Here is a 10,989-nt window from a genome sequence, read left to right as displayed (position 1 = left end):
AGGAAAATACCCGCTGTACTAGACCTCCGGAATTGTACTTTATGCCCCAGAATCAAGCCATTTTCAGAATGTCTAAGCCCTAGCTTTGGGGATCTGCTTCCTTCCTCCGGCCTTTGCGCTCTGGACGTTTCCCCTCCCCAAGCAAAGACGCGTCCCGGCACCCTCGGAGCCTTCTAGCGGCTTCGCGGTGATCGGGTCCAGCCGGAGAGGAGCGGCCAATGGCAGCCTGGGAGCGGCGGACGCCGCCCAATGAGGCGCCGGGCCGCGCCGGGGGCGGGGCCAGCAGAGGGCGGGAGCCCGGGAGCGGCGGCCGCGGGCCGCAGGCTGCGGCGGCCGAGCCATGAGCTGGACCTGCCCACGCTGCCAGCTGCCGGTCTTCTTCGGTGAGGCCGGCTCGGAGGCGCTGGAGAAGGGGCCAGGGAGAGCCGCCGGCTCCCCACGGCCGCGAGGGGCTGGCGCGGGGGGGGCTGCCCACTCCGGGGACGGTCCCCGTCACTGCGGGGCGCGGGCCCCCCGTGGCTGGCCCAGTCCCCTGCAGCCCTGCCCCTGCCCTCCACAGCGGAGAAGGTGAGCTCCCTGGGCCAGAACTGGCATCCTTTCTGCCTGAAATGTGAGCGCTGTCACAACGTCCTGTGCCCAGGAGGACACGCAGAGGTGAGGCTGTGGCCATCTGCCCAGACCCCGGCCCTCCAATTCAGCCCCCAATTCCCATGACCCCGGGTGGTCCCCACTCCCGCCAAGACCTGGGGGGCCTGAGTTGTTTCTCTGGGGACAGGCAGCACCGACCACCCCGGCCTAGTAGTGTCCCCTCTCCCCAAGCACAGTGGCTATGCTGAGGTGCCAGCCCCTCCTCTCCCTGCCCCTCCCCTCCCCTGCCCCATTACCCCAGGCCCAGAGACAGGCACCGTCAGCAGCCTTGGTGGGGAGGAAAGTCTGCCGGGGGCAGGACAGGTGCCCCTTGACCCAAGCAACTACCCTTTGCTCGTGCCCAGCACAAAGGGAGGCCGTACTGTCACAGGCCGTGCTATGGGGCGCTCTTCGGACCCAGGGGTAAGTAGCTGCCCACACTGATGGGCAGGGTGGAAGGGCCCTCCCAGGCCCTGGAGCAGAAGGTACCAGCCTGCCCTCTCTTCTTCTCTCTGCAGGGGTGAACCTCAGTGTCCTGGGCTCCTACCTCTACAGTCCCCCTACGCCCACCCCTGCCCGGCGTGCTCCCCTCAGCCCTAGCAGCTTTAGCCCACCCAGGCCCCGGACTGGGCCCCCACGGGCCAAGAAAAGTAAGTAGGACCCGGCCCCAGGCTCGCCGCCCCCCGCTTCACCCGCCTCTTCCCCAGGGCCCCTTCTTCCATGTTCCCTCGTGCTGGTCACTAACTTAAGAGGTCAGCGAGCAGATGACATCATCCCTCATTTCACGAGTGAGAAAACAGGCACAGGGAGGGCAGGCCACCTCATGCCCACACAGCTGGTCCCGTGGGCTGCCGCCCGACTCTCAGGGGCATGAAAGGAGAGCCCAGGAGTAAGGGGTCCCGGCCTGCATGGCCTCCCCCCGGGCCCCCAGACTGGGCAGTGACATGGCATGACCCAACACCTGACACCGATGCCCGGCCCGCTGCCCTGTCAGCTCAGGTTTCCAGACGATTCAGTTGCTGACCCGCGGGGCTGGTGGGTCCCTGGGTGGGATCCCTCCTGCAGATGGAGTCACACGGCTCCACCACAGGAAGGAGCCGCATGGGTGCCCCATGCGAGGGGGTGAGGGGCGAGCAGGCTGCTGTGCCTGAGGGGGCTGCTTAGGCCCGGTCCCCCCCTCTTCCCCTTCAAGGCCCCCCGCACATAAAGACATTCACTGGGGAGCCCTCGCCGTGCCCCAGCTGTGAGGAACCTGTGTATTTTGGTAAGTGTATTTGGTAAGGGGGCAAGGGCACGGGTGCCAGGCAGCCGGTAGCCTTCCCACCCCCTGAACCGCCATCTCTCCCCACCGCCAGCTGAGAGTGTGATGTCTTTGGGCAGAAACTGGCACCGGCCCTGTCTGAGGTGCCAGCGCTGCCGGAAGACGCTAACGGCAGGGAGACACGCCGAGGTCAGTGGCCCCGATGGTGGGTGTGGAGGGGGGGCAGGGGCTGGAGCTGGGCAGGGAACGAGCTGAATCAGTCTCCTTCTCTCTGTCTCCCTGCCCCTCGGGCCCAGCATGACGGCGTCCCCTACTGCCACATTCCCTGCTACGGCTACCTGTTTGGGCCCAAAGGTGGGCATCCCCACCCCAGACACCAAGCCTAAACGACAGCCGGTCCATGGCTGGAGGGGGATGTGGGGACGATTCTCCGGGGGCTCCAGCATACCCAGGCACTTCCTGGTTCCCGCCCAGCCTCAGCCCATCTCCCCCCCGAGCCCCCGGTCTTTGGTGACAGCTCTGTCCCCTCTAGGTGTGAATATTGGTGACGTGGGCTGCTACATCTATGACCCGGTGGAGATAAAATCCGAATGAGGTGCTCACAGAGCAGCGATCACCTGGACTCAGGTCTCCCGCCATGCCCCCTGGCCCCGTGGGAGTCACCAATTCTTCAGTCCAAAGCGGGTGAGAGAAGGTGGGATTCAGGTGGCCTGGGCCCACGCTGCAGGGCAGGCCCATGTGGACCTCCTCTGACATGGCATCCCCTTCCCTTCCCTTCCCAGTGTCCCGTGGGGACACTAGGCTGGCCACCTGGTTTGCCCACTCCCTTTCCCCAACAAACCCTGGACTGTCAAGGTACTCATAAAACTTGTGTTTATTCTCAGCTTCTTTGGCTTCTCCAATAAAAGGTTGACTCCCTTGCTTGCAGTTCTCCTCTGGGCAGGAGCCCGAGCCAGTGGGTTAGAAGGCAGGGTGGGGGGCGGCAGGGAGAGGGGTGTGCATTACTCTGTAGGGCACTCCATGGAATAAAAAGGTATGTGCTTGTGGGGCCCCTGGCAGTGGGCAGCGTGCCCACCTGCACTAATAGTCCCTCAGGTCCTATGGCACTCCCCTCCGGGAAGCCACCTCTGGCAGCAGGGTCTGATTCTGCATCTCCTTAGAGCATGACCTCAGCTCCTCTGGGTTGATGCTTGTGTCACCATCTGCAGGATGGCCAGACAGAGGCCACAGGCCTGAGGTCAAACAGCAAACCGGTGGCAAAGCTCAGCTCACAGCCCCTGTCCGGGCAGAGTGTGCCCCACCCAGAGCTCGTCCTGTGGCTGCTCACAGCTGCCCCAGCTCAGAGGGCACCTTTATTTACTGTATCACCCCAGCCAGGAGAGATGCCAGGATTCTCCCACTGCCTTCTGGGAAGTCACTCTGTTGTAGTAGGACAAAGAGTCCCATGGCCGCACCACCTCTGGCCGGCGCCCTGTTCACCCAGCCCCACTGCAGAGCTGGGTGGAAAGGGCCTGCCTCAACTCCGGTCAGTCCTGCACCTGCTTCATGGGCACAGCTTCCTCCTGCAGATCTGATGGCGTGCTGGGGAGGGAGACATCCTTTTGGTATACAGAGCCACCTGTCCTCTCACAAGTGTCCCTGGGGATGCACACACACACACACACACACACACACACACACACACACACTTCCCGGACAACCTCGGGTGTGTGCACACATGTATATGGACTCAGCTGTGTTGACATGTGCCGCCGTTGAAGTGGCCGGGTCATGCACCAGGCGCACCTGTTTGCATCCACGTCAACTCAACTCTGACTCCCACCTGAGGTGTCCTGTACCTGGTCCCCATGCCCGCGTGAGTGAATGTGCTCACGCAGATCCCCATGCCAGCCTGGGCACACACCTCTTCCTCTCCACGTCCTGAATGGTCTCTGGCAGCTGTGCCTGCCTGGTCTCTGGCAGCAGGAGCGCAGTACAGGCAGCCAGCAGGGCGATACCCCCATAAGCGAGCTGGGGCAGCGACAGCCATACTCCATCCAGCAGGGCCGCCAGGGGGGCCAAAGAGCCCCCGAGCCGGCCCACCAGTGCAGTGAGCCCCATGCCTGTCTGCCTGTTCAGAGAGAGAGAAGGGGCAGAGGCGGTGCTCGGGGGCTCCGGTCTCTCACGGGGAGTCACCCTTGCAGGAGTCCTAATAGTCACTCCTGAGCATATCCCTTTCACACCTCTGGCTTAGAAAGCAGAGGTTTCTATCAGCAAGGACAAGGTGCCCAAGCCAGCACCCAGCAGAGGATGGAGCCCTCATTCTGGCAGAGTACCAATGAAGTGCCTCTGCACGGGAAGAAAAGTTTTGTTCCGTAAAGAAGCTGCAAGGGGGACTGCTCAGTGGTAGGGCTCACGCTTCACAATGTGAGGCCCTGGGGTCAAGACACAACACACAAATACAGCACAGCATCAGAGAAGGGGCTGGGGAAAGGAAGTGTGGAAGGAAGAGGGTCAGCAGGGCTGTACAGCTCCAGGACCAGAGGCTTCCTAAACCAACTGTCTCCTTCCGGACCCGCACACCGTGGGCTGGAGAAATCTCCCAAGGCCGGTTAGCAGAGGCCAGTGGCGGGATGGACAGAGAATCCGATCCCCCAGTTCGCTTCTAAAGGAAGCCCAAAGAGGATGCCTGACCCCGCCCAGGGTGCCCCCCATTCTCCAACCTTAACAAACACGATGTGCTCCGCTGCGGTGTAGAGGGCGGGTGAGGAGGGCTGGGTGCAGTGGACACAGGCGGAGGTGAGCGAGGTGACCGGGGACCCCGACTCCCCTCACCTGAGCACAGTGGGGTACAGCTCCGACGTGAACAGGTAGGCGGTGGTGAAGGCAGCTTCAGAAAAGCCTTTCCCCATCACCGCCAGGGCGGTGCTCCAGGGTCCCATCTCTGGAGGAGACGGACATCAGGCTGTGAGCGGACCTTGGGCAGCGGTGGGCTGGGAGGCGGAGCCCCCGGAGTGGGCAGAAAACAACTGCCTTCGAGTAGGGGGTTCGGGAACCGAGAGCAGGTAGGGCGATGGGCTCTGGGCGGGGCCGCGGGCGCCGCACGTAAGTGGACTCGCGGGCTTTATGGGAGGGGCCGGGGTGGAACCGGTGCTGGGCGGGGCCCGAGCTGGAGCAGGCTGCGGGAGGGGCTTTATGGGGCGTGGGCAGGGCCAAACTGGAGCAGGCTGTGGGCAGGGCTGTATGGGGCGGGGATAACGGGCGTGGCCTCTGTTTGTGGGCGGGACCAGGCTGGAGCCGGTGCTGGGCGGGGCCCGAACTAGATCAGGCTGTGGACGGGGCTGTACGGGGTGGGCGGGGCCTCCGTCTGTGGGTGGGGCGGGGCCGGAGTGGGCGGGGATTCGCGGGTGGGCGGTGTCTCGGCAGGGTCTCGGGTGCAGGTTGCAAGGTCCAGCCGGGGCTCACCCGCGGACAGCAGGAGTCTGATCCCCAAGGCCAGGGCAGTCCCTAGCAGTGTTCCCGCCTGTGTGAGGCGGCGTCCCGCGTGGCGCACCGCCAGGTAGACCAGCAACTTGGAGGGTAGTTCCACGGCCCCAAACAGCAGCTGCGTCTGGTACAGGTTCAGCCCCAGCCCGGACACGTCCAAGCTCAGGCCGTAGTAGGAGAAGTTCACTCCAAACCTGAGGGAGATCGCCTGGTCACTCAGGGGCCCTCCTTCCCTTCCCTCTCGTCCGTCTTCTTCAGGAGCTTTGGTCTTTCGGAGGGGCCACCTTTCCCTCCTGGAGAGCCCACCACCTTTCTGCTCTCATAATGCACCTCCCCCCAGTGGCCCTCGCTGCCCGTGTGAGACCGGAAGGGAGCCAGAGCGGCCTTTCTCCAAGGGGCAATGCGCCTCCAGCTGGCCTCGGGAGGGAGGGCGGGCTCCTTCTGCCTGGGCACTTGTACTTTCCCCTTGTACTCCTGTGCCAGGCCTAGAGTGACCTCTTGCCCCCCACCCCTGCCCGGCCCCCTCCTCACCACACCACCATGCAGCACAGGGAGATATGTCGGAGCCGCGGTGTCCGGAACAGGTCGAGGTATGAGGGTCTTTGAACTACCGGTTCCCCTGCTGCAACTTTGCTCAGAGCCTGGGAGGGTGGGGCAGCGGGGGGAGGGGCGCGCAATTTGTGATGTCAGAGTCAGCTAAAGGGCTTCAGTCAGGCACATCAATGTCTTTAGGGGGTCTGTCCCTGCCTCCTGCACTCGCTGGGGTGAGAGTGCTTGTGGAGCTGAGCTGGGGACCCATCCTGAAGAGACAGAAACTCTCCATGGGGGTCAGGGAGGTTTTCCTGCATGCACAGCAGGCCACAGGAAGGGGACACTCCATACAGGTCACAAGCACACACGCTGTCACCCTCACCTCCCGGCTGAGGCCGTCCTCACCCACGTGCCGCCCATTGAGCCTGGCGCAGCGAAGCAGGTACCTCTGGGCCTCCTCCACCCGGCCCTGGGTCAGGAGCCAGCGTGCAGACTCAGGCACCCACCTGGGGGCGGAGGCAGCACCCTGAGTCACCATGGGCTCTGCTGGAAATATCATCCTCCCCGGCCCAAGCACCTCTCCTTCCCCCTCACGGCCCCACTCAGCCTCGCTCCAGCCCAGATCCCCCACAAATGGGAGTCCCTTCTCTGCCACACTGAACTGATTCTCACCCTTGCCCCAGAATCCCAGATTTCCCCAGACTGCAGGAAGGCACCAGAGGAAGGAATGGGGGACACGCAAACGTGCAGATAGATGCACAGCGGTCGTGCGAGGAGCCAAAGAACTGCACAGCTCATCCTCCCGGGCCTCCCACCCCGGGCTTGACCCCGCGTCTGCCACTCCCTTGTTCCCACGCTCCGAGGAGCAGCCAGCAGGTGGAGCCGTGACGCCCTCTACCTCTCCGTGTCTCCGTCCTGCTTCTGTGTTCCCTCCGGCCCCCACTACTGCTCTCTGCTTCTGCCTTTGCCTCCACCTTCGAGTCTCAGCTTCTCAGGCCACCTTCCTTCTGTGCATGGCCTTCTCTTTCTCGGTCTCTCTGTTCCCGTTCCTCTGTCTCTGCCCCACCCCCGCTGCTGGGGCCTCACCAGAGGCTGAGGATGCCCGGGGCACATGGCAGGGTGACAGCCAGCAGCAGCCATCGCCAGTCCCGGATCAGGTATCCGACCAGTGCCAACAGCATCACGCCCCCGCTCCAGAAGGCGCTGCTCAGGACGCCGGCCACAGTGCGGTGGGCCACGTCCAGCCACTCCAGCTCTGCCGCCGAGAGGGGAAGGCGGTGAGCCAGACACCCGTGGGTGAGCCGGGCGTGCCCCCAGCCCTCGGGGTCTCTGCCTGCCTCACCCAGTGGCATCACGATGATAGTGAAGCCTGCCAGGGCGGCGCCCGTGAGGGTACGGGTGATGGCAAACATGAGGTAGCTGATGGAGGCTGCTGACACCAGGCCCAGCACCAGGGCACTCACGTAGGCCACCAGCAGCAGACGGCGCCGTCCAAACCTGCCAGACAGCCCCGGGAGTCCCTTCCAGCAGCAGCTACAAGACAGGCTTCCTCCCCCTCCTGTTCGGCCCCTGCTGCACCCCACCTGTCAGCCAGGTAGCCGAAGGCCACGGCCCCCACCAGCACACCGGCGAAGAAGAAGGTGGACGCAGCTCTGGTCAGGCCTTTGTGCTCACACACCAGATCCCACTGTGGGGACAGGTAGGGCGGGGGCCTGTCCCCACAGAGGGACACAGGCCCCTCCCGGGGGGACTAACCCTCCTTTCCAGGCCCCAGCGTTGGCCCTGACTGAGGTGTGGGGCATCTGCCCCATGTCCCCGCGGCAGATGGGTTCACGTAAGCCCTGACCTGGGACCCTCCAAAGAGGAGGTGGCTTCTGTTGTTCCCATCCCTGACTCCTGGGACCCCCCCATGACTCCCCACTCTCAGGACCCACATCCACGGCTAGCTGTGGTGGGGGGTCCATGGTTGGGGGAGGGTCTCTCCCGGCCCACAGAAACTGAGCTCAGGGCTTCAAATCCATAGACCGCCCCCTCTCCAGCGAGGCCAGCCCAAACCCCCAGCAGCCGAGCTGGGGTGACGAGCACCCTCCATAGTGCATCACCCAAGACCTCAGGCATAAACAACATGCCGCTCCCCAGTCCCCCAGCCTCCCGGCTCCAACTCGGGGTGGGGTACCTCGGTAGCAATGGTGGAGGAGAACTCGGAGTGATCATACTCCCAGCCCTGCGGGCAGGGCATCGTGGAGGGGGCCCCATCCGGCTCCCCAGGGCTCTGCTCCCCGTCTGCCAGCGTGGTGTTGGGGAGGGCCCTGGGGTGAGTGAAGCGGAGGCAGGAGCTGAAGGCGCCACTGGGCTCTCGGGGCAGGTGGGCCTCCAGCCACGCGTCCTGGTCACTGAAGTTGGCAGGGGCGCCGGGCAGCACGCAGCGGTGGGCAGGCACGGCCGCCAGGAAGATGGGCAGGAGGAAATGCAGCGGCAGCAGCAGGCGGGGCAGAGCCAGCAGCAGCACATTCCACAGCTGGAAGGGCCCAAAGCCGCCTACCTGGTCCAGCAGCTCCTCGAACCCCATGGCCTCCCACCCACCGGCCAGCCCGGAGCGCCCGCCGCGGTGCCCGGCACAGCTCACCCCACCCACCCCGTGGACCCTTGGACTCTGGAGGTGGGAAGGAAAGAATGATGAACCGGAAGGCCAGAATCCAGCCCTCAGGGGCCGGCCCAGCCAGGCCCTCCCCAGCTGCCCCTGGGGCTCCAGCCGGCTAGTGGGGGGTAGCGGGGGCGGGGCTGCGGTGCCCCCAAAGGTCACCAACTGCCCCTGCTCAGGGACCAAGAGGGATCATTTTGGCTTGCCTCCGACAAGCTCTCCGGGTGTGAAGGGGCCGAGCCCAAGTGCTTTAGACCACCAAGTGCTGGGGGCCCCATGAGGAGGTCCTGGCAAGGTGCCAAATCTCTCTTCATGCCCTTTGTCATCAAATACAGCCTGGCTGGCAGCCCAGGACTCAGGCCGGAGGATTAGGTGAAGGTTCCTTCTACTGAGCCCCAGCGACCCCTGGACCACCAGGCCCCCCACCCAGAGCTCTGGCTCTGACTTAAGACACTCGGCACCACACAAGCAGCCTTGTCCCTCTGGGGGTCCCCCAGACTCTCCCCTTCCACTTCTTCATGGGGCTCTTCCTGCAAGCTCAACCCCCCTCCCCCCATATGCCTCTGTCCCTATTTCGGGTGCAAGGACCCTGAGGGAGGAGGCAGAGGAGGTTGTCAAAGCCCTGAAATTCTTTTTTTCTGTCTTTTTTTTTTGTTTGTTCTGGGGCCACATATGGCAATGCTCAGGGGTTACTCCTGGCTCTGTGCTCAGTCACTCCTGGCAGGCTCAAGGACGTGGAACCTGGGTGGTACCCTCCCCGCTATGCTCTCGCTCCGGACCCTGGTCCTGATGTTCTTGCCTCCCTTCCCCTTCCTCATCAGTCCTGGCCCCACTGACCAAGCACAGCCCAAACGTGATGTTGGTGGGCCCGACCCACCTCACCCCACACAGGGCTGTAGGGCCGGGAGATGGTCCAGATGCGTTCTGAGAGCTGCAAATTTCCAAGCAAAGGTGTTCTTTAAGAAAAGACCCTTGCTGGGGAAATGCTTGAATACCCCCTTGGACACAGCTTCTGGCCAGCAGCCTATAGGGTTGCACCCAGCTGTGTCCTGAGGCAGCTCTGAGCGTGGGTGTTGCTGGTGGCGCTGATAGGCACGGCGGGAGGGCTGTGAGGTGGGCGCTGAGGCGGGTGTCCCGGGGAAGGGTGCGGCGTGTCTGCCGGGTACTGAAATGCCTCAGACACAGTCCCTGCCCCTGTGAGGTCACAGTCTCAGAGGGTTCGACTCAAACCCGATGCATCTCTCACCTCTTTCAGCCCATTTTCCATGCAGAATTCATGGCAAGTATTGCAAACCAAAATGCCCAAAAGGAGAGACAGACAGACAGACAGACAGACAGTGACAGAGACAGAGAGATAGAGAGACAGAGAGAGAGAGGGAGAAGAAAAGTGCCTGACATAGAGTCAGGCAGGGGGTGGGGGGTGGGGGGTGAGAACTTGGGGACTCTGGTGCTGGAAAATGTACACCAGTGGAGGGATGGGTGTTGGACTACTGTATGACTGAAATCTAGTCATGAATAGCTTTAGATAATGGTCTATCTCACAGTGATTCAAAAATATTTATATCTTTTTTATTGGAATTTTTTTTTGGTTGGTTGGTTGGTTGGCTTTTGTGAGTTGTTTTGTGGGGGCCAAATTGATCACACCCACAGTGCTCTGGGAACACTCCTGGGTTGTTCTATGCTCACGGGTCACTTCTAACAGTGGCCTTGGAACCACACACTACCAGGGACCAAACCAAGGCCTCCTGCGTGCAGAGTGTATGTTCTCTGGCACCCACACCAAACATTGTATAACACAAGCCTGGTAACTGCTTACAAACCTTCCACCAAGGCCAGTGAGTCGGGGGCTTGCTTTGCACGGAGCTAACCCAGGTTTGATCGCCAGCACCCTGTAGGGTCCCTGAGCCAGCCAGAAGTGATTCCTGAGCACAGAGCCAGAGTAAACCCTGAGTACCACCAAATGTGACCCCCAAACCAAATCAAATCAAATCCAAACACCCTTCACCACAAACACAATTATGTCAGAGCAGCACTTTACAATAGCCAGGATGTAGGGGAAAAAAAAAAAGCAAAATGAACTTCATCTGTCACTGTCACTGTCATCCCGTTACTCATTGATTTGCTCGAGCGGGCACCAGTAACATTTCTCATTGTGAGACTTGTTGTTACTGTTTTTGGCATATCTAATACGCCACGGGTAGCTTGCCAGGCTCTGCCGTGCGGGCGCGATACTCTCAGTAGCTTGCTGGGCTCTCCGAGAGGGGCGGAGGAATCGAACATGGGTTGGCCAAGTGCAAGGCATAATCATTTAAAAAATAAACCAAAATAAACCATCCTTTGACTCGGGGTCGGAACTCAGCAGCAGGGCACGGGCTTTGCGTGCGTGAGGTCCTGAGTTTGACCTCGGGTCCCCAACAACAGCAAAACTTTCACCAGCCCGTGCATCCGGAAGGTGGGAAGCCAG

General features: G+C 62.2%; 2 protein-coding genes across 3 annotated transcripts; one reads left to right on the top strand and one right to left on the bottom strand.

Annotated features, from left to right (window-relative positions):
• The first annotated feature begins 271 nt into the window (after positions 1–271).
• CRIP3 (cysteine rich protein 3) lies at positions 272–2,771 on the top strand. Of its 2 annotated transcripts, XM_004605933.2 has the most exons (8): positions 272–383; positions 560–654; positions 993–1,050; positions 1,146–1,277; positions 1,820–1,891; positions 1,983–2,077; positions 2,185–2,242; positions 2,421–2,771. In XM_004605933.2, the coding sequence occupies exons 1-8, from the start codon at positions 341–343 to the stop codon at positions 2,480–2,482; spliced, it is 615 nt and encodes a 204-aa protein (XP_004605990.2). In that variant the 5' UTR covers positions 272–340; the 3' UTR covers positions 2,483–2,771. The 2 variants fall into 2 exon arrangements, with proteins under 2 accessions (XP_004605990.2, XP_054991854.1); XM_055135879.1 differs by lacking the exon at positions 2,185–2,242.
• Positions 2,772–3,414: 643 nt separating this feature from the next.
• Positions 3,415–8,453, bottom strand: SLC22A7 (solute carrier family 22 member 7). The gene is made up of 10 exons (XM_004605814.2): positions 8,061–8,453; positions 7,468–7,571; positions 7,227–7,381; positions 6,971–7,139; positions 6,267–6,390; positions 5,885–5,994; positions 5,333–5,547; positions 4,703–4,811; positions 3,792–3,998; positions 3,415–3,469 (listed from the first exon to the last, which is right to left on the bottom strand). Exons 1-10 carry the CDS (start codon positions 8,451–8,453, stop codon positions 3,415–3,417), a joined length of 1,641 nt encoding a protein of 546 aa, XP_004605871.2.
• Between the last annotated feature and the right edge of the window lie 2,536 nt (positions 8,454–10,989).

This window comes from Sorex araneus, chromosome 4, assembly GCF_027595985.1.
Source record: "Sorex araneus isolate mSorAra2 chromosome 4, mSorAra2.pri, whole genome shotgun sequence".
NCBI classification, from domain to species: domain Eukaryota; kingdom Metazoa; phylum Chordata; class Mammalia; order Eulipotyphla; family Soricidae; genus Sorex; species Sorex araneus.
Note: the sequence above shows the minus strand (reverse complement) of the source record. Positions and strands in the feature narration are given on the sequence as shown.

What these genes read in the sequence shown, in the direction of transcription:
- CRIP3 (XM_004605933.2), top strand. Translation starts at nt 341, where the DNA reads ATGAGCTGGACCTGCCCACGCTGCCAGCTGCCGGTCTTCTTCG. An exon ending in GCCCAGGAGGACACGCAGAG is followed by an intron (nt 655 to 992) that starts GTGAGGCTGTGG and finishes GCTCGTGCCCAG; the next exon opens with CACAAAGGGAGGCCGTACTG. An exon ending in GGCGCTCTTCGGACCCAGGG is followed by an intron (nt 1,051 to 1,145) that starts GTAAGTAGCTGC and finishes TTCTCTCTGCAG; the next exon opens with GGGTGAACCTCAGTGTCCTG.
- SLC22A7 (XM_004605814.2), bottom strand. Translation starts at nt 8,453, where the DNA reads ATGGGGTTCGAGGAGCTGCTGGACCAGGTAGGCGGCTTTGGGCCCTTC. An exon ending in TTCGGCTACCTGGCTGACAG is followed by an intron (nt 7,382 to 7,467) that starts GTGGGGTGCAGC and finishes GCTGTCTGGCAG; the next exon opens with GTTTGGACGGCGCCGTCTGC. An exon ending in CTGTACCCCACTGTGCTCAG is followed by an intron (nt 3,999 to 4,702) that starts GTGAGGGGAGTC and finishes CTCTCTGAACAG; the next exon opens with GCAGACAGGCATGGGGCTCA.